General features: G+C 37.4%; 1 protein-coding gene across 1 annotated transcript; it reads left to right on the forward strand.

Annotated features, from left to right (window-relative positions):
• Window positions 1-12,497: 12,497 nt before the first annotated feature.
• LOC115621692 (protease inhibitor carrapatin) lies at window positions 12,498-12,961 on the forward strand. The gene is made up of 2 exons (XM_030515401.1): window positions 12,498-12,594; window positions 12,658-12,961. The coding sequence occupies exons 1-2, from the start codon at window positions 12,519-12,521 to the stop codon at window positions 12,888-12,890; spliced, it is 309 nt and encodes a 102-aa protein (XP_030371261.1). The 5' UTR covers window positions 12,498-12,518; the 3' UTR covers window positions 12,891-12,961.
• The last annotated feature ends 7,454 nt before the right edge of the window (window positions 12,962-20,415 follow it).

Consider the following 20,415-nt stretch of genomic DNA (forward strand, 5'->3'; position numbering starts at 1 on the left):
AACAAATGGCACTTCCATTATTCACATCCACTGAACCATTCTAGTAAATAAGCTCACGCTATCATTTTAGTTAAATTTAAGTCAAGCCCACTATCAACGCTCGGCCAGTGCAGATATTTGAATGCATTGCGACTTTAAAAGTCAAGAAGCGACCAGAACGCAAATCTTCAAAAGTTTCACTTGACGTCTTGCAGGAAAGGCATTTTCGCATTTGCATAAAAAGCCGTCGCGCCAATTTTGCGCAATTAATCGCATGCCGAGCTCTGATCTAAAACGCCCCCACAGCCCCACAGTGGAGTCGAGGCTAATTTGCATGGCGGCTTAATTAAAACAGCTTCCACAGGCAGCGTCTGAAGCCTCAGGTAGATACATAGGTACTCGTACGATGAGCAGGCAGCTCGCCAGCTCCCGAGCTAGCTTTCTTTGCGGAAAATTTCTCCAAGCGGGAGGCGTTCTTCAGTTGGGCGAATTTTACAAAATTTATGTGCAAATATTTCATGGCACATCTTCGACCTGGCCACAGAGTGTTTGTGGCATGGACTTAAACGGTAGCAAGTGGGTGGCAGCTTCAGCTTCAGCTCCAGCAGTTGCAGTTAGCTTGTGTGGGTAAGAGCGCTGAGATCGGCTGAAGATAAAGCGGTCTCCTCCTTGCAGATGAAATTTGTCTGACCGGTTAGATAATTGATAATAGAGTTCCATAAAAACCGCATTTTCATCTCGCTGCTGTAAATTTTAGTTTTGCAATTAATAATTTGTTTCAAACTATACAGATCTTTTTTGAATATTTCAGTATTGTTGTATTTCTTTTTCGTTGGTCAACATTTAATTTGCGGCAAAAACAAGGTAATGGTTTATAACTGGCAATATGCTGCTGCTTTTCTGATCCGGAAGGAGAGCTTGAAATAAAGAATTTCCGCCTGGATCCTGGAGTCTGAAGGATTTCCTAATGTAAAATTCTTTGCAGTAGAAACAACCTGCACGCGGCTTTTTAACTTAAAGCCGTTTGTGAACACTCTCATGGAGTTGATTGGACCCGGCGCCAAGATTCCATTCTTCACTAGAGAGAACGTTGTTGTAAAAAGAAGTGTAAAGTACGAAGTGATGTTTCCCGAAGGATCGTTTCAGTATGGAGCAATGAAATCTTAGACTTTCCACTACATGGTAGTAGTGGGTCTATTATAGAGATGAGTATTGATTGAGATATCTTTAATTCATTTCATTCTTCCCAATCCTATTATAAATGTATTTCAATCGTGTAATTTCAAGATTGTAATTTATTATATACTATTCTTCTTCCATATTTTATGTTACATGCTGTACAAAAAATTATGTTGCAATTCAAAAGTTTATCCAACTCCCACATAAAAAAAAAAGTTCAGCTGCTTATAAAACTGTTATTGTTTATAGTTGATTTCAATTCCGTTATAACATTTAAACAACAAAAAATTTTAATCTTTCTTTCTAAACTGAATTTAAGCATTATTCATTGCGTTTAATAATGTGTCGATTCTTTCTTGTTCGAAATAACCTCATAGATTCGATTCAAAAGCGACTCGAAACAATTTTCCATCTAATGCAGAAAAATTGCTGACAAGTCTGCTCGATGCCTTCAATATTGTAATTTGATTAGATTTCTTCTTCTTGGGCTTTTCTAGCTTATAAGATGTTTTTTAAATTTTTTAAATATTTCCTTTGTTGACAGTCAATGTGTGTTGACATAAATAAATAAGTTTTGCTTTGTTGGACTATTATAAGATAATATATATAAAATGACTTTGTAAGAATAGATTTCGATTTCTCCTTCTTCGATTTAGATTTCTCCTTCTCAGGCTTTTCTAGCTTATAAGATGGTTTTTAAATTTTTTAAATATTTCCTTTACAGTCAATGTGTGTTGACATAAATAAATAAGTTTTGATTTGTTGGATTATTATAAGATAATATATATAAAATGACTTTGTAAGAATTGCATTCATATTTGATGTCAAAGACTAAAACTGGCTTGTGTCACATCAGGAGATCACCAGAACATCACTCCCCAATCCAAAGGCATCCAAAATTCTAATTCAAGTGAAATGGGAAGTTCTAATTTCAATTTTAATCTCTTTAGAGTGGAACCATTTCTTTTCAGTCTTTGGATTGTAGAAATGCTCACCTTAATGGCTTTGTTTTATTTGAGCTTTGAAGCCGAGAGTTAAATGCTTCTTACAACATAGCTTTGATTTTTTAGCACTTTTTTAGACCTCTTGAGTCTCAAACTAATTTGCTTGTTTTACGAACTCAGAAGGGAGTTTTCCCCTCCTGATAGATTATATAACAATGAAACAAAAAAACAGTCCGCAATAAAATGCTTTATGCAGTTAATCGATTAATCCAATTACAATTAAAGAATTATTAAACGCTCTTCCAGTAAGACCCTCGATCAAGCTTAATCCAATGAAATGCTGAATGTATTTAAATACTAATTAATGAAACATTTGATGATCGATCTTTAAATACTAATTAATGAAACATTTGATGATCGATCTGATCTAAAATTTCAAATAATTTGAATGCAAATGTGGCTGTGAGTGAGTTTTTAAGCTAATTGCAATGTCGCGCATGCTGCCAGAAATACGAGTGTAGTACTAGAGGAGAAAAAATGTAACCGAGCAAAGAAAATGAATTAGGCGTCATTAATGTGACAATTGGTATGCTTTCAATTTTTTACGCCAGCACAACGAAATGATTAAATTAACGGCAAGAAAAAATAAAAACGAAACAAAACCCAACGGGTTTTTGTGTGTGTTGTGTGTTTTTTTGTGACAAACAAAAAGTTGTCAATTGATTTTATGCACTATTTCAATTGACCTCACTCGAGTTGCTGTTGTTGCTGTCTTTTTTCTGTGGCCGTTGATGTTGCCGTCGTTATTGTGGCTATAACCGACGACGGTAGCTGGCAGTCGGCATTGGAGCTTGCTTGAGCTGGAGCTTGTGGAGCAGAAGCTGGAGCGGAGAGGATTGGTTTGTGGCAACAAAAGTCAGTGCAAAATGAAACGAATTAACCATTTGATGTAACTGTGATTTTTGTTTTGTTGCGCGGCGGCCGCAAAACGTTGCACACGCCCTCAACGGAACGAATTCAAAAGAAATGCTTATCGTGCTTCACAGAAATCCAGCAACAACAACAAAACATGAAATTGAAAATGCCAAACGCGAAAAGACAACTAGGCGGGCGTATGGACAGCCAACATGTAGGACAGGCGGGCCAATGGAGGGACGGATGGACGCATGGACGGAGGGAATCCAACAGTGTAGACTGTAAAACTGTAACGAAACCCGATTGAACCCGCCATGGGTGGCGGCAACAAAGAGCGAGACGGCAACATTAACAATAACATGTACGAAAAATTTCATTGCTAGTGGTAGTTTTTGTTTTTGTTTTTGGTTTCCTTCTGCACGCTGGTCTTTTGACCACGATTCGCCAGGCAACAGCAGCAACAACAACAGCAACAACAACAATAGCAAAATCACTACCAAAAAATCGCCAGCGGCACACTGAAGCTGCAACGGACACAGCTGTGCACATCCTCACGAGCCGCAACAAGCGGCAGCAACATTGACGTTGACTTCGACAAAGCCCAAAAAAATAATTAATATGCCTCAAAAGCTGCAACAGCAACAAAAACTAGTGAGCCAGCCAGCCAGCCAGCCAGCCAGCCAGCCAGCCGCTTTTATGACAGGCGACAAGGGCAGGGTCCGCTGCGGCTGCGGCTGCGGCTGCAGCTGGCCGTCGGCATTTCCAGTCCGTTTAACTAACGGCTTCTGTGCGCTTGGCTTTATTTTTTGTCTGTGCGCTTGGCTTGTTGTTGGCTGCCGTTTCCGCATCTCGGTGTCGCCTCAGAATGTGCACGATTTTCCTTCAGATTCAATTTCAAGTGCAGCAGCAGCAGCAGCCGGCACGTTGTTGTTGCAAGCGCCGCTATTAAGTCGACGACAACAACAAGCAATAACCCTAAGCGGCAGCAACAGCCGTCGCCGTCGCCATCGCCTTCGCCTGCGCCGTGTGGCTGTTTGCCACTGTTTTGCTGCCGCTTCTTGCCGAGATTTCTATCTTTGATCTCTTACTCCACATGCAGCAGCAGCAGCAACAACAACAGCAACAACAACAGCAACAACAGCATTGCAATTGAGCAGCAGCAACTGTTGCTGTTGCTGCTGTCTGCTTGTTAAATTGCTCATTTAAACCATAACGAAATGGCTGACTGGCGTTTTGCCTTGGCTGTCTCTATCTCTGACTTCGGCTCTGACTCTGGCTCAGCATGTGCCATGCTCTCCATTTCCTAGAACCGTGCCGCACTTGTCTTGGCCTGCAAATTGCTGCCAAGTAGCTGCAGGTTGCAATTGCCGCTGCAGGCTATTTTAATTAGTATGCGACCGGAAATTAGTTGCCCAAGTTTATGCGACAATTCTGTCCAGCTAATGCGTAATGTCTCCTCTCGAAAACTCTCCTAAAATACATGCCTTCAACGTCGTGGTCATTTATCCAGCAAAAGAACACATCCATCCACGCTATATGGACAACATAATAGTACAACCCCCCCCAAGACGCCTCTCCCCGGCGGCGACAGGTGGCAGCCCCACCACTGGGATAAGTCGCATCTGGCCAATCACCAGGTCGACTGACAACAAATGCTTATGGAAACTTATACAAGACAAATGAGCCCAAAACGGCTCCACTTCGATGTCGCCGTCACGGATGCTCTGGAGGAACACTCCCAAGGAAGCAGTCGGGTCGACAGACCTAATGACGACAACCTGGCGGCGGATTACTTTCAGAATTTAACCCAGAAACAACACCACATGGGATACAGCTACAGCCAAGACAGACAGACAGACGGCTAGAAATTGAGAGTCAGATGGAAAAATGTTCTTGTAGAAGCCCTAAAAAAAAAATAAAAAAAATGCGTATCGTCAGCTATTTACAATTTACCAAATACATACATACATCCCACATTTTCCATTCTGGCCGTTTGCATATGTACCTCGATTGTGGCCGCATTGACGTCATCAAGTGTCAGAAATGCGTCAACATAAAAAGCAAACGCTGGAATTTGTCTGTGACGTTTAGATAACGAGCAACAGAAATTGCCGCTGACAGCCTCAAATGCAACAATAAAAAAATGGCAGCACAATTATATTTGATATTTATACTTATGGCACTTTTTTCATGCCTCGTTTTCTGGATTGAACATTTCAAGCCGGCATGTCACATACTACTTGTATACACGTAGAAAGTGAACAAAAACTGCAAAAATGTACGCCTTATTATAAAGCAGGGGTGGACAATTGTTGGCGGCATAATTGTTGCTCTGCGTCAGAATGTAATTGACGTCCATTTTAATTGGCTGCATTTTCAGGGAGCCAGCTATCTGAAAGGCTTTAAATGCAGGCTGAGAAGACCCTTCGCCAAAAAGTCGGAGATGACCTTTCTTTTTTCCTTTGCCCGAAGACTGCAAGGGCATAGATGTAGAATGTCTTAAAGATGAAAATATCTGATAAAAGAGATTACTTAAAAATATTCCAAAATGTATTTTTTTTAAAAAAAAAAAAAAAGAACATAGCTTATTGAATTCCACGAAATACATTTATTTAAAAAAAATAATTTTAAGTCTGTTTTTCCTCGTCAACTTTTGGGATTATTACGAGACTATGGTCCAACGATCGGTTCTGACAAAAGCTGGAATAATGCCGTGGCTGCTCTCATCGAAAAATTGGCTGTATCTTCCCAACAAGGTCAACATTTACAAGTCCATTTTGAGCCTAATAGAGAGGTATGGGCTAAATTGTACGGCATTTCAGCCAATTCTCATTTAAATAAAATAAGATTAGCTGAAAGTAAGATACTCAGGAGACTCTACAGCGCCCGCTTGTACATGAGTAAAGAAATTAAGAATCCCTAAGGTTAGAGACGTAGTCCAAAAATATTTCAAAATACTTAGCCAGATGGGTAACCTTGATATCAAGGAAAAGAAGATCCAAATTCTGGCCAACCAGAGGACCTGCCCACGAAAGTCCTCCCTTAGTAAAATTTTGTTCCTAAATATGTGTAAAAATGTAATATGAACGCACCCTTTGGTCATCATTTTGTTTCTTTTTCTTCATATGCAACTAGAATATACTGTCAAGATATGTGGAAACAAGTTTTATTTTAGAAGTTAAAACAAAAAGAGCATTTGTGTTTCGACTAAATGAGTTTGCTATTCGCTCTGAAATACCTAGTTAGTTATACTTAGTACTCTAAAAATCTTAATAAGCCATTTGTACCTTTTATTATCTGTGGCTCTAGTGTAATTTATAGAAACAAATTTAATATGTATTTGATTTATGAACTCACAAATAATACATATACTGAAAAAAATGAAATGAACGAAATAAAATACACTTTTAATTTAGTTAGTTTAGTTTACAGAATATAATTGCAAAATTGCAACATAATTTATCCCAAGATCTTAGCGCTTGATTTGAGGATATTTGTTTAAATATATATAAAAAAAGACTATTGATAGCTGTAATCTTACACAGAATCTATTAAAATTATGTTTATAAGTAGCAGGATCTGAATCAGCAGCGCTACGATTGAATCAACGAAATAAAAGAAATTCATTAAGCAAAGGAGTAAGGCTTTCAGGAAAAGATTTTAGCGCCAGTCTACCGGACTCAAGTCTTACTTTGTCTGATTAATTATGAAGACTGTCCAAATAGAATTAGAGAACTAACAGCTTAATTAATATTGTTTGTGCTACGGACCACCTCAGATGTTTGGAAATGCAAATATAGACAATCCAATTGAAGTATGCAAGCCAAATTGATGTCACAAAATCAAATAATAAATCAAACAAATTATGGTTATTAATACATACTAGAGATATCTGTGTGCAATATGTATGTAGTATTTGCAACATCGGGTTACAACAACAACGGGAGTAGAACAAACGCTAGGCGAGCGTTGAATATTACAAGGAAAAAGGCCATAAATCATGGCTGGCGAGCAAAATGGGCGCACGGCTAACTGAAGGCGGTTGCAATGGCAGAAAACGGCAATAGTTGTTGCTGTTATTGTTGTTATTATTGTTGTTGTTGTTGTCGTCTATGCTTGACTGGACAATCATAATAATCACAGTCAGAGCCACAGCCACAGCAGTCGGCAGCAGCGGCAGCAACAACAAAAGCTACTTACTATGTCTATGTCAAGCCGATATGCGACTGATAAAAAGTGGCTGTAAAAAAATATAAAAATATAAACAAGCAAGGAGAGATATTTATTGATTGTGTTGCTATACTAGCTGCTGCTGTTGTTGTTGTCATTGTTGTTGTTGTTGCTGCTGCTGCTGTTATTGTGGCTGTTTCTCTCTGCAGGAAAAATTGACAATTGCGCACCTGCTTCATTTTCCTCAACAATGCCAATTCCGCCTGGTTAATGGCATTTAACGGTCAACACAGCGCTGGCTCTCCAACTCACTAGTAGCGAGTATCTTAGCGGACTGAGGCCAGCCTAACCAGCCTGCCTGCCTGCCAGCCTGCCTTCCCGCCTGCCGCCGGACTAGCCCCAGCCCCCGACTAGCAGTAAACTTTGTGGAAACTTTCCAAATTTTGTTGCCAATCTCATTGAGCTGCGTAGCCGCTCAGCCGACCAAATGCCGCACAGTCGTCCATGCCCATACATACTATTTGCATAATACTTGTATAAATATGTACATGCATATTTCATAAATTGCATAAACGGCTCTCGCGCATTGCTCTAATTGTATGCTAATCTCGCCCGTGCTCCCAAATAAATCAAAGCGCGCATGCGTCGCGTTAGTGAATTATGGGCACGTTTCTTGATTTTAATTCTAATACTCTATGCCCATAAAATGGATGAAAACAGCATATTAAGTTTCTGCACATCTATGTAACAGTCAGGCTTAGACATTAATGGAGAAAACGTAAAGTGTATATCTCCGCCAAATTCCAAAATTTCTAAAATCTAATAATTTTACTTTTCTGGACATTTTACTTCTTTACTTTTGATAAAGTTTTCCCTTCTCATAAAAAATATAGTACATATAGACGAAATCTGACAATTAGGCTTGTATAGTGTTTGTCTCTGCCAAATTCCAAAATTTCTAAAATCTTATAATTTTACTTTTCTGGACATTTAACTTCTTTACTTTTGATAAAGTTTTCCCTTCTCATAAAAAATATAGTACATATAGACGAAATCTGACAATTAGGCTTGTATAGTGTTTGTCTCTGGCAAATATCAAATTTTCTACAATCTAATATTTTTAATTTTATGAACCTTTTACTTCTTTACTTTTGATGAACATTTTTCACGATCATAATAAATTAGGCTACTATAGTGTTTGTCTCTGCCAAATTTCAAAACTACTAAAATCTACAATTGTAAATATTTTGGAAACTTTTGTAAAACTTAAATTTATTATGAAAGATTTTGTTCTCTCTCATAAGTACATACAAAATCTGGGAATTTGGCTACTATATCTGAATGCAATATGGTAGGAGTTAATTTGGATAAATTTAGAACAAACTGAATACAATTTTTATAATTCAATTATCCCATTAAAGAATACATTATCAGTTCGGAAAAAAGAGGAAATATTAAGTCTTCTGCAGATTTTAACTTCATAAACCGAAAATAAACTAATTTTTATGCTCATAGATTATTACAATAATTGAAACAAATGTGAGAAGAAAAAAATACAATTAACCTAAAAAGAAAATAATAAAATCATAAAAGAAAAGGCATTATATATGAATGTTATTATCTCTTCATTTTGAAGTTTCTTATTTCACGCTGCTTCAAGTGAGTTTTTAATGGCTTTTTAGCCGAAAAATCCAAATAATCAAAAGATTATTAGATTTGGCTGCTATATCATAAACCCGCAACCCCTACATCCAGTAATCTCTATTTTATAGGTGAGAACTTTATTCTTCAGCGAGAGTTTGTTCCTGCTGCTCAGAAACCAGAAGTTTCCTCCACTTTTGACTGATAGATTTGCTCAAAGGAGAAGAAAGAAATATTGTTAAATTCAGACTCGGCTCAACAGAATTTTGACTCTCGATTTCACAACTCCTTATTATTATTATATATACGATATATTGAGTTAATTCAAAATACAGCATCGATATTCCAAATTTAACAACAAAATCAAAACATGTTGAAAAAGGAACAGTCTTATACTGTTGCATATGAATGAATTGGTAGATAAATCATTTAAACAAAAGGTTATGGAGATTTGCTTTCAAATATTGGATGGTTTTACATTTGAAAGTCTATGAGCATTTATCGTAATTTATAATGCAAAGCTATGAAATAAACTTAAAGCATTTTTCACGGGAAACTCGCAGGACTGTTCATTATTTAATGATCCTCAGCATATTGCTCTCTTAGACTATCTTAATTCCATATTTAAGCCAACTGTGAGAGAGCTCTGAAAACTCTTGGCATAAGGCTAATACATAGATATAAAAAGTTTGTGCTAATTGACTGACAGATTGGTGATCAACGCACTGCACAAGTAATAAGAGAACGGAAACTAAATTTTTGATGTCCTTTACGGCTTTGGAAAATTCGAGCTCCAAATGGGAAAAATGGGCTCCAACATTTTTAATGAATAATCTGTACTTTTTAACAAATTGACTTCTGAATTATTTTGAGAATGAATAGGAAACAAGCTGCATTCATCGTCTTTTTGGGGCCTGATTTATAAGAGTTTCCTTGGATATTAATAAGAAATGTTGATAGAGAATTGTTGTATATGTTATTAAGAATTATTCATATGCCCTAGATACAATACAGAAATAAATATAGCATATTTAGTTTAAAATTTAAAATGTTTATCGTATAAAATAACCTTTTCTACAAGTTAGCATAACCGAAACCCTTCGTTTTAATAATTATTCAATAACTGTGCAATTAAATGGACTTCTCCTTTTTGAGTGAGAAGCTTTAGAGCATTCAACAGCCCAGCATGCCCGATTAGAACGTTCTATCTTTAGTGGTGCTTGGACATTGCAGCTGTGCAGCTGTACTTTGTAGCGTATACGTATTATGCACAATTGAACTAATTTGGTTTTAATTAAATTTGGCTTATGAAGCATATCAAATGGCCATCGGAAACACACACACACACACACATGCGCCGACCTGAGGATTGCCAATTAAACAACAAGGGAACTTTTACAGTTAGACGAGCACAAACGGAACCTGCAAGCGGCACTAACTGGTCACAAGATCAATAAGCCGATGATGAAGTTGTTTTGATAAAAAGGCGAATTTGGTGCTGCCTTTGGAAAACGTGCGCGCAATTTATCTAAATCAGTGCAATGCACTTGGCCCAAAGGTAAATAGTGACAACAACAACAACAACAGCAGCAGCAGCAACAACAGGAACGGCAACAACAGGAACAATAAGAGCAACAGGAAAGCAAAGTCGAAGCCGGCCAAGCGACCGTGGCACTGAGCACACTTGACAATTGGCATGGGTTTGTTGGCCTGGTCATAGATAAAAATCATAAATGCATTGAAATGTCATTGGCAACTGGGTAGGCTGCCTGCCTGGCTGCCTGCCTGCCTAGCTGTTTGGCTGGCTTGGCCTGCCTTTGTGGCTATCCCTGCCCGTTGTGGCTGGCTATCGCTATCAGTGCCTAGGAACCAAAAACAGCAGCTCCCGATGGCGATAATGGACTGGCCTAGCCCATTGCCGCACAAATGCCGTTAGCCTTTGTGCCATTACATACGTCAATTGTCAAGGCTTAATTAGAAGCGGCACAGTCTGCCTGTGCTCGCCGACTGATGATTATTTATCACCGTCGTCTCGCAAGTCGTGCGACAATGACACGAGACAATCAACAAGCTCAGCATCGCTATGCACCGAGCTCCTGCCCATCCACCAGACTGGCCACTCAATCATTCAATGCTTCAATCAGATCAACGTCAAATGTTTGTCGTCATCATCATCAGCAGCAGCACCAGCAGCAACAATAATTACATAGGCAGTAGCAGCCCCGCTGGCTTGATGATGACGGCAACATCGTCGTCGTCGTCGTCGTCGCCGTCATCACCATTTTGCTGACATTCTGTGAGAACCAAATTAGCTTATAATCACTCCAACCTACGTCCATATATCCCCAAAACGCTTAGTCATTGACTCTTTACACAGGCGGCAAACATTTATCGATACATACTGTTCGCCCCATGAAGATGATGAGTAGAAAAAAGTGTTTATTTTTTATCACAACACTTCAACTCTCTGCAGCTGCAATTAAATATTAAATAATCAGGGTGTTTACGCCTCCTAAAACAACAATTTGAAAGGCAGATAATCATAATCGAACATGTTTTATGTCAAGTAGTTGATGGACATTAAATCCAATGCAATAACCATTCTTCCTCTTTCTCCTCCAGACTAAGGCTATTCGCATCGGTAGATCGATTTATTGTAGAATGGTTAATCTTAAGATAGGCTGGCTAGAGACGCAATTGCATCCTAGAAAGATTTCTGGACTTCCTATTTGCCCCAATCTATCAGTTCAAAATCTCTGATGACGAGTTGACGAGCCTATTCCTGCCAGCTCGTCATCGGGGAGTTGTTAAGTCAGCCATGGGGGGTGATACAAAAAGAAGGCCGACAGGTATCCAATGTCTGAATATTTGTAGACCAACATTCTTCCCCGATATATTCTTCTCCTTTCCCGTCAGCCATTACCCAGAGTTCAGCTGAAGGCACGACCACACGGTTTCGACAACAAAGATTTAGCCTTCCGGTCTCTTCCTAGGCTAAGCCTTAGACTAACTTTTTAAAATAATTTATTTTGCAACATAATCTCTTTCTAAGTCAATACACTTCTCCCAGCGATGAGAAGAGGTGGGACCTCTGCAACAGATTACAAAAAAGTCACTTGGGTCTTAGCCTGGAGCCTAAGGCGAGTCCAGAACTAATTCAAAGCGTAATTTATGGATTTATGCCACGATAACTATTATCTTTCCAAAACAAATATCCTCACCATATTCAACTAACCTCAAAATCACTGATATCGAAGTAGTTAATCGAGTGTTGAACGATAACTATATTAAAAAAATGAGTATTTGACGGCTCCACACTTTAAGATGCCTTATCAAAATCAGAAAGTTTGGTTGATGTTGGAGGTCGCTATGGCCCGATTCATGGCCCGATTCCTGGCCCGATTAGAACCCTCGAACCCGGCTCGCCATAGGCAAGACAATTTGATGGCCCCTCTTGCTATTAAAGTTGCTATTAAGTGTGTCATAGCTCTCAGAATTTTTGGTATGTCTGCCTTCATCATCTTGATAAGTAATTAGATTCAGGATAGATAAATTATACAAATATAAAGTACATCAATTTTGGAACCTTTCTCTACAGTAATACATTTTGATTCAGTTTATCCTAGCACTTAAACTCAAACATATCATACTATATACATATATCGTAATTAAACACACTAGTTTCTGAATATGATGCTACTACGTCTGCTATACCTTCTTGTTATGCTTCAATTGGCAGCGGGAATCTTATGGGATTTACGCAATGGTAAGTGTTGTTATTTTATTCATTAGTTATCCCTTATGGTGAGTTCGTTTATTCCTTTTGCAGAGAAGTGCTACTTTCTGGCCGATGTCGGTCCGTGCAGGAGATTTATACGAGTGTATGCGTTCGATATATTCAGCAATCGTTGCAACACATTCGATTACGGCGGCTGCGGTGGCAATCCGAATCGCTTTCTCTCAGAACAGCAGTGCCGCAAAGCCTGCCTCGTAAAGCGCAAGCCTTTAGTGCCAACTGTGCCAAAGAGAAAATTACCTGTTTATGATGATGAATATATTTGAGGTGAAGAAGGAAACGAAAATAGACGCTATTCTAAACCAATTAACTAAATTCTATATACTTATCGTACCAATTGTTATTTTGTTTCTTAATCTTGTTATACGTTCTTTGATTTGCAGTCAAGTAGAAGATAGTAAAGAGTCCTATTTAGGGAACCTCCTACAAACTGTGTTCGTAATGCCAGACATTCTGGAAGAATATTTTGTCTGGTAGATTGGTTCCAGAAACAACCGTGTAAAAAAAGACATTGATCATATGCAAAAATAGGGGATTGGTCCTTATCTCTAAAGAAATATATATGAAATTTTGAATATTCAAACCGTGTTATATCAAAATCAGGTAAAAAAAAGTCCGTGTATAAACAGAATTAGGTGCACTTGTTTCTGGTCAGAGTGGCGTTGTCGCAGTGTGTTTTTGGCCAGATTTTGTAAAATAAATACGAATATTATATATAAAATATATTTGCAAGTATATATTTCTCTTGTTTTAAATATAAAATTCATATGTTTTTTTTCACTCCCCTGTCCCTGCTTCAGAATTTCGTCAACACAGTCCACATTTCAAAATCTACATAAAACAAACACGTTCTATCTTTATACAATTATATACTTTTGTTTTAAATTTCATCCAAATCGGTCAATTCGAAGAAAAGTTATTAACGGAATTTCACTGCAGTATTTAATTTAAATACGAAATATTTGAAAAAGGAATTGATTTTAAAACTGTTCAATAAAAAAAATTAATTCAAAATCTACATTAACTAAACATGAGTTATATTTATACAGTTATCTACTTATGTTTTAAATTTCATCCAAATCGGTCAATTCGAAGAAAAGTTATTAACGGAATTTCACTGCAGTATTTAATTTAAATACGAAATATTTGAAAAAGGAATTGATTTTAAAAGTTCATTTAAAAAAAATTAATTTTAAATCTATATAAACCAAACATGAGTTATCTTTATACAATTATCTACTTTTGTTTTAAATTTCATCCAAATCGGTCAATTCTAAGAAAAGTTATTAACGGAATTTCACTGCAGTATTTAATTTAAATACGAAATATTTGAAAAAGGAATTGATTTTAAAACTGTTCAATAAAAAAAATTAATTCAAAATCTACATTAACTAAACATGAGTTATATTTATACAGTTATCTACTTATGTTTTAAATTTCATCCAAATCGGTCAATTCGAAGAAAAGTTATTAACGGAATTTCACTGCAGTATTTAATTTAAATACGAAATATTTGAAAAAGGAATTGATTTTAAAACTGTTCATTAAAAAAAATTAATTCAAAATCTACATAAACTAAACATGAGTTATATTTATACAATTATCTACTTTTGTTTTAAATTGCATCCAACTCGGTTTTAAATACGAAATATTAGAAAAATGAATTGAATTGAAAAACATTAATTTGCAATTTTTTTAAGTGTGACTGGAAACGTCTAACATGTCAACAACAATAATGTAAATAAATAAAAATATACAAACCTGAGGTTAATGAAAATGGTTGATTTCTTAGAACCCTTTAGAAAATAGAATATTCCATTTCTATTCCAAAAGAAATGCAGCTAATTCGAACTGAGTGGCTGTTCAAGATTGTTCCAGAGCAACTACTATACTAGTATTATTTATGTATGTACTTGTGTGTGACTATACTAGTATTATTTATGTATGTATGTATGTATGTACTTGTGTGTGGCGTTACTGAAAAGCGCACTGCATATGAATCAGCTTGCTACAGAGCTTGAGAGCAATAACAATTTCTGGCATAATTAGTGCAAAGTTGCATGCACAATTTGTTCTATGCGGAAGTCATTTGTACGCCCCCCAAACAGCAACAACAGCAACAACAAGAACAACACCAGCAATGGAAATGCGTGGCAAATGCAGCGGAACTAAACTATTAACGCCCTGAGCTTAACCGAGCTCAGCTGAGCTCTGGGCTGAGCCAGTGTCAGTTTATATAGCACTGTAGCACATTCTAATGACTTTATTATGAGCAATGTCGGCTACAACAACAACAACAACACGCAATAGTCTGTTGTAAGAATTGATGTTGTTGTTGTTGTTGTTGTTGCTGCTGCTGCTGCTGCACCCACCAAAATGACGTCAAGGTGCGCCAATGCGTCGTAGTCGTTGCAGTCGGCCTGCAGCCTTTCAAGTGTGCCGTAAACTGAAATTAATACCCAACTCGACCCGACCAGGCCGGATCGCTTTTGACTGTATATCAGTTGACTTTTTATTTTCATTGCTATGTATTTTTTTCGTTGACAATTATTTATGGTAATAAACAGTTCCGCTAACGTAAGGCATTCGAAGCCCAGCCTAAGGCACAGCATTTTCATATTAATCTCTGCATTAGACGAATTCATGCCTTAAACGAATAGATAGATAGAGGGTGTTTAATGATGTGAATGGCGAGAATACGAAATACTTGACTCGCATTGGCTTATTTTTTTCCGAATATTGACTTGAACAACGCCCTAAACATCCCAAGACCCTACTTATAAATGCTGCGAATTTTAAAAGTAAGCTATCAACCATGATTGCCAAATATTAAAGAATCAAGAAACATTTTAGAGCTAGTTGCCGCTTCTGTGTGTTTTTTCCCAGAGATTCTTTAATGGTTAGCCATCAAAGATGAAGTCTTCGGATTTCCACAATCAAATTGTTAATAAGACTTTCGACTGCAGAAATCGTAGACCAGTCTGCTGGGAAAATAACAAACTCTTCCTCGTTGTTGAAACACTTAAAACAAAGTGTAAGCAAGATTTATTTTAGAATAAAACAGCTGGGTTTTAACGGAAATAGAAAATGCAGCTTGTGAAATTGTTCTGCTAATAAAATAGATAATAATAATATTAATTATACAAGTCCAGAATTAAAATCATGGGGATGAGGAGAGTCTAAATACCAAGATTAGCCAATGTGGGTTCAGCTTATTTCAAAGTTCACGCGTTTATTCAGACAGAAGGACGGACAGGCAGACATGGCTGCAGCGATTTCTTTTGTCATGAAAATGTACTTTATGGAGTCGGAGATGCTTCCATCTGTCTGTTATATACTTTGACATAAAGGCTATGAAAATTGTCTTAAATGTTTAGATAAATAATGATACTCTAAGTCTCGGAGAAATGACATAATACATATATTCATATGTGATATCTTTTATCTTTTACTGAAAAGAGGTCATATATAGTATATACTTATAAATATACAAATATTTCCTGTATGTCTAATTTCGCACGGCAATTCTTTCAGTAAAAACATCACAATAATCCATCCTTTCTAATCGACAACTACGACCTGGGAACAATAATTTTGGTAAGTAACTGCCTCGATTTTTGTCAACTTACATAAGTATGCCCCTCCTGAAGGCTTCTACAGACATTCTCGGAATGCTCTAAAATATGATTTCGATAAACATTGATTTATTTAGTCTGCAATCTTACTACCTATAAACTTTTGTATGCGCCTATTAAACATATTTAGAATACAAACTTAATAAACAGAGTTAGCATTCGAAACACCCTTTGGCAATCATATTGACGAAAACTATATTTGTGGGTCTAATTGCTGGACAAATGTGTTACAATTTGTTTAAAATCCAACGACTATTTGCGCATGCAAATTTCAATACTCGGCATATTAAAATGTTTCAACGTCATTGAGTACAACAGGCAATTACAAGCGTGCAATTTGTAAAGCAACGACCACCAAACACCACTGGGCCGCCACCGCCGCCGCCACCACCAGCGCGTTCATTGTCAGCTGAACAAACCGACGAACAAATGGCCAGTGTCTCATTAATGCCACACAATGGTGGCGAACTACTACCGCCGCCACCGACGCGGCCACCGACCGCTGGACTGACGCACTCGAACTGGCATCCAACAGCGTCCAAAATATGCAACATTCATCAATCAGCGAAACCCAAAGCGGAGCCCAGGCGCAGGCGCTGGCGCAGTTGTAGTTGCAGTTGAAGTTACTTACTTGGCCAAGAAATTGAGTTCACGCGCCGCACTTGAGGTCGACCAACTGACTGCGGTCAGTTATAGTTATATACAGTAGACATTGACTTTGATGTTCTTTGAGAAATATTAAGCGAAAACAGAGAGATTTCATTGGTTTTCAAAATGTATATTTTTCTAAATTTGTATAATCGAAAATGGTCTCTGTATAATGATCCCATACAAGTTATATATATCGTAAAGTGACGAGGACTGGATGACTTCGTTAAACAGGTTTATCTTCTATCGAGATCCCGTCTAAAGTTGATGGCAATCGAATGGATAGAAGCCGAGTTATCGCTCACAAATTAGCGCTGTGTTTATGCTAACGATGCGAAAAGGACGAAATATTATATTTTCTAGAACGTTTTAATATTACCTGAGGGGCAGGAAATATTTCGAGCACCCAAAGATGCAGTCGAAAGGTCGAAATTTTTTATCGAAAACCAGCAAATCAAAAGTTCTTGATAAAACAAGAAAGAATGTCACATAGCAGAATTAAAGAGAAGAAGCAGAGAGAACGCGATCCTGCTGGAGTACTTAGAAATGCCTAATTTAGATCAAATGTGAAAGAAAAGTGGATAATTGTGTAAAGATTACGTATTTATGTAGCTTTTGATATGTGGATGGTATTAAAGAAATTCTCGTGTTGCCTGCATACTAGTAGAGTCTACATACCAAGTTTGATGAATGTGGGCTCAACAGTATCCCAAATCTAGGCGTTCATCCAGACAGACGGGCTACACCCATTCGCCTCTTCATGATTAGGAACGTATATATAATATGGGATCGGCTTCCTTCTGCTTGTTACATACTTTGCACAAACCCAATATACCCTTTTTACCCTATGGGTACAAGGTAAGAGAATTATTGTAAATGAAACTTAAAATCGCATTTTAACCATTCAAAGATCTTGACCTTCAATCGCTGCTCTTAATCAACTCTGATTATTGCTTATGCGTATTCATTGGATTATCTTATCTAGTATTTACTGTACTTGTATCCGACGGTTTTGTTTTGCATACATGTATTTTTTGTGTGTATGTGTGTGTGTGTGTGTGCAGTGGATTGATTTGCTTGGTGCATTTTCAAGTCAATTACACATATTTGTGGCATTTGCGGCAATTGAGTATGAAATCTCATGCCAAAACTGAAGCGGCTTTGGGCTCCAACTCGTAGGTGTTGGTCAGGTCTGTCGTTCTGTCCGTTTCCTTTCTGTTTATTTGTTTGTTTGTTTGTCAGTTTGCTGTTTGCGTGTGGCATGCCACAATTCGGCCGCGTCACAGCGCCGCGTGTAGGCCAAATGCAAACAGCATGTGTCCGCCTACAGCGTGCACTAAGAGCCCCACTTCCTCCGCCACCGCCACCGCCACGGCCTCACCGCCCGCACTCACCTATTTACAATATTTCCAATGTTGATCGAGTGGCAAGTGAGTCACGTTCCTGACTGACTGACTCTACTCATAATAATTCATGTCGTTGCACAATAACAACTAAGCCATATTTATTTCGCTTTCTGTCAGGGGCCAACTAAGGGTTAAGAGCGTGCGTTATCAGAACAGCTGTGCAAAAGCTGCACGCACGCCCACAGCCGAAGCTTTCACACTGCCATTTGATAAGAAAGCTCTGCGTGGTGTGTCATCTCGTGCCGTTTAGAGCGCATGTCTGATGTGACAAGTGCGATGAGTGGGAGAGAAAGTGAGAGCGGCCGAAAAAGAGAGAGGGAGAGAGCGTCAGAGGGCGAGTGTTGATAAACAAACTTGTGAGCTCTGGGAACGGGCGATAGCTTCACAATAACAACACACACAGAGCTGCGCACTGATAGCCGCCCGCCTACTCACATTTGTTTACTACGTTAGCAGACTGCTGTTGTTGTTTTTGTTATATTACTCGTTGTTGTTGCTGCTGGTGTGTAGTAAAATCTAGAGCGGGAGACTGAGCAGACAGAGTTGCATTGGATAGTAAGCTAAGCATCTGATAAGCTCATAAGATGGATACCTAGAATATTGCAATTATTTCTAATATCACAAATAATCGATGTTTTATTCGAAAACCATACATGTGTACGAGTTTATTTATATAATATTAAATTGGAAACATTTCAGGTTCACTTATCTAAATGATAACTAAATCGAATTTACTTTTCAACAGTCTTAAATATTTATTTAGTCGAATTAAACATAACTAAATTTTCATTCCAGTGCTATATGTATAACAGATAGCCCGCCGATATGTCAATTGTCTGCCTTCAAACCACGACCTACCACAAATTGAACACTTACAAATATTAACAGGAATAATATACATTTGTATAAGTACGTACATATATGATCTCATTCCGTTATGTAAACTTGAAGAAACAGTAACCCTCTTCTCAGCCGGCTTATAAAAACGCGATAAGAAATTGCCTTTTAGGAGTGCTTTACGGCAATATATGGCCTAATAGTTGCTTATTTGATAAAACGGCGATAGCAATAATAGAGCTATGTTTCTTGAGCAAAAAGATAAAAACTGTGCTACCTGAGCATATACAGAACTTAATAACAACTGAGCTGAAGCTCTTGAATCTTTTTAATCTTACGTTTGCATACTGTTAGATCATAATCCAAGTCAATCTCAATTCAAAAATTTGTTTAAATTGTTTAACAAAATGATTTCTTAATAAGATATATGTATATTACGATTTTATTTAGTATATGTAATTGAAAATGGAAAACACAAAAAAGATATTCTGAAATTCAGTGAAATCATCCGTGGACTTAAACCAAAAATTCGTGCTTCGGAAGATGTTCTGCTGGGAGAGATGTCGATGAATTACATTATTTCACTTTCTCAGCTATTTCTTTTGCCTTGACTTTATGACTGATGCAGAAAAAGGAATATCTTTACTTCATACTTTACAAATTTTTGACCAATTTCATGCCGGATATGTCTAGATAATTGTGGGTGTAGTCGGGCCTAGGCCAGACTTTGTGGCCCAAAGCAATAAATACAGCCATATATCAGGTCAGTCCTGAACAAGCTGAATGCAATAACCCCAGATTAAAAACCCTGTGTTAGTACCATAGATATGAGTTTTCAGTACCTTTGCAGTTATATTTCAAAAGTTTCCCCGTAGAGACTAATTTAAATTAAAATGATATGATTATCGGAATGTTGAAATTAATTCCTGATTGCCATTTAGGTTGGCATCTTTTTTTTACAAATTTTTACCCTTTTTGATTTCTCTAAGTAAAATCGACATATATAAAATGTATACCGTTTTACTACAGTTCGCAAGGTGCGAATGAGGTTTTTATTCGACTTACAACACACTTCTAAAGAGCCATCGAATTCAAAAATATTTTAAAAGAATCTTTAGTGAAGAATTAAAATACAACAAATGGGTTTCTTAAGGCTCACACGAAAAACTCTTCTCTTATTCGTAGAGTCAACAAATGAACCAACAATTAAAATATTAATATTATTGGATATCAATAAATTGATAGTTAGTATTTTCGTTTTAATA

This window comes from Scaptodrosophila lebanonensis, unplaced genomic scaffold (genome assembly GCF_003285725.1).
Source record: "Scaptodrosophila lebanonensis strain 11010-0011.00,11010-0021.00 unplaced genomic scaffold, SlebRS2 tig00000024-arrow-pilon, whole genome shotgun sequence".
Classification (NCBI taxonomy): Eukaryota; Metazoa; Arthropoda; class Insecta; order Diptera; family Drosophilidae; genus Scaptodrosophila; species Scaptodrosophila lebanonensis.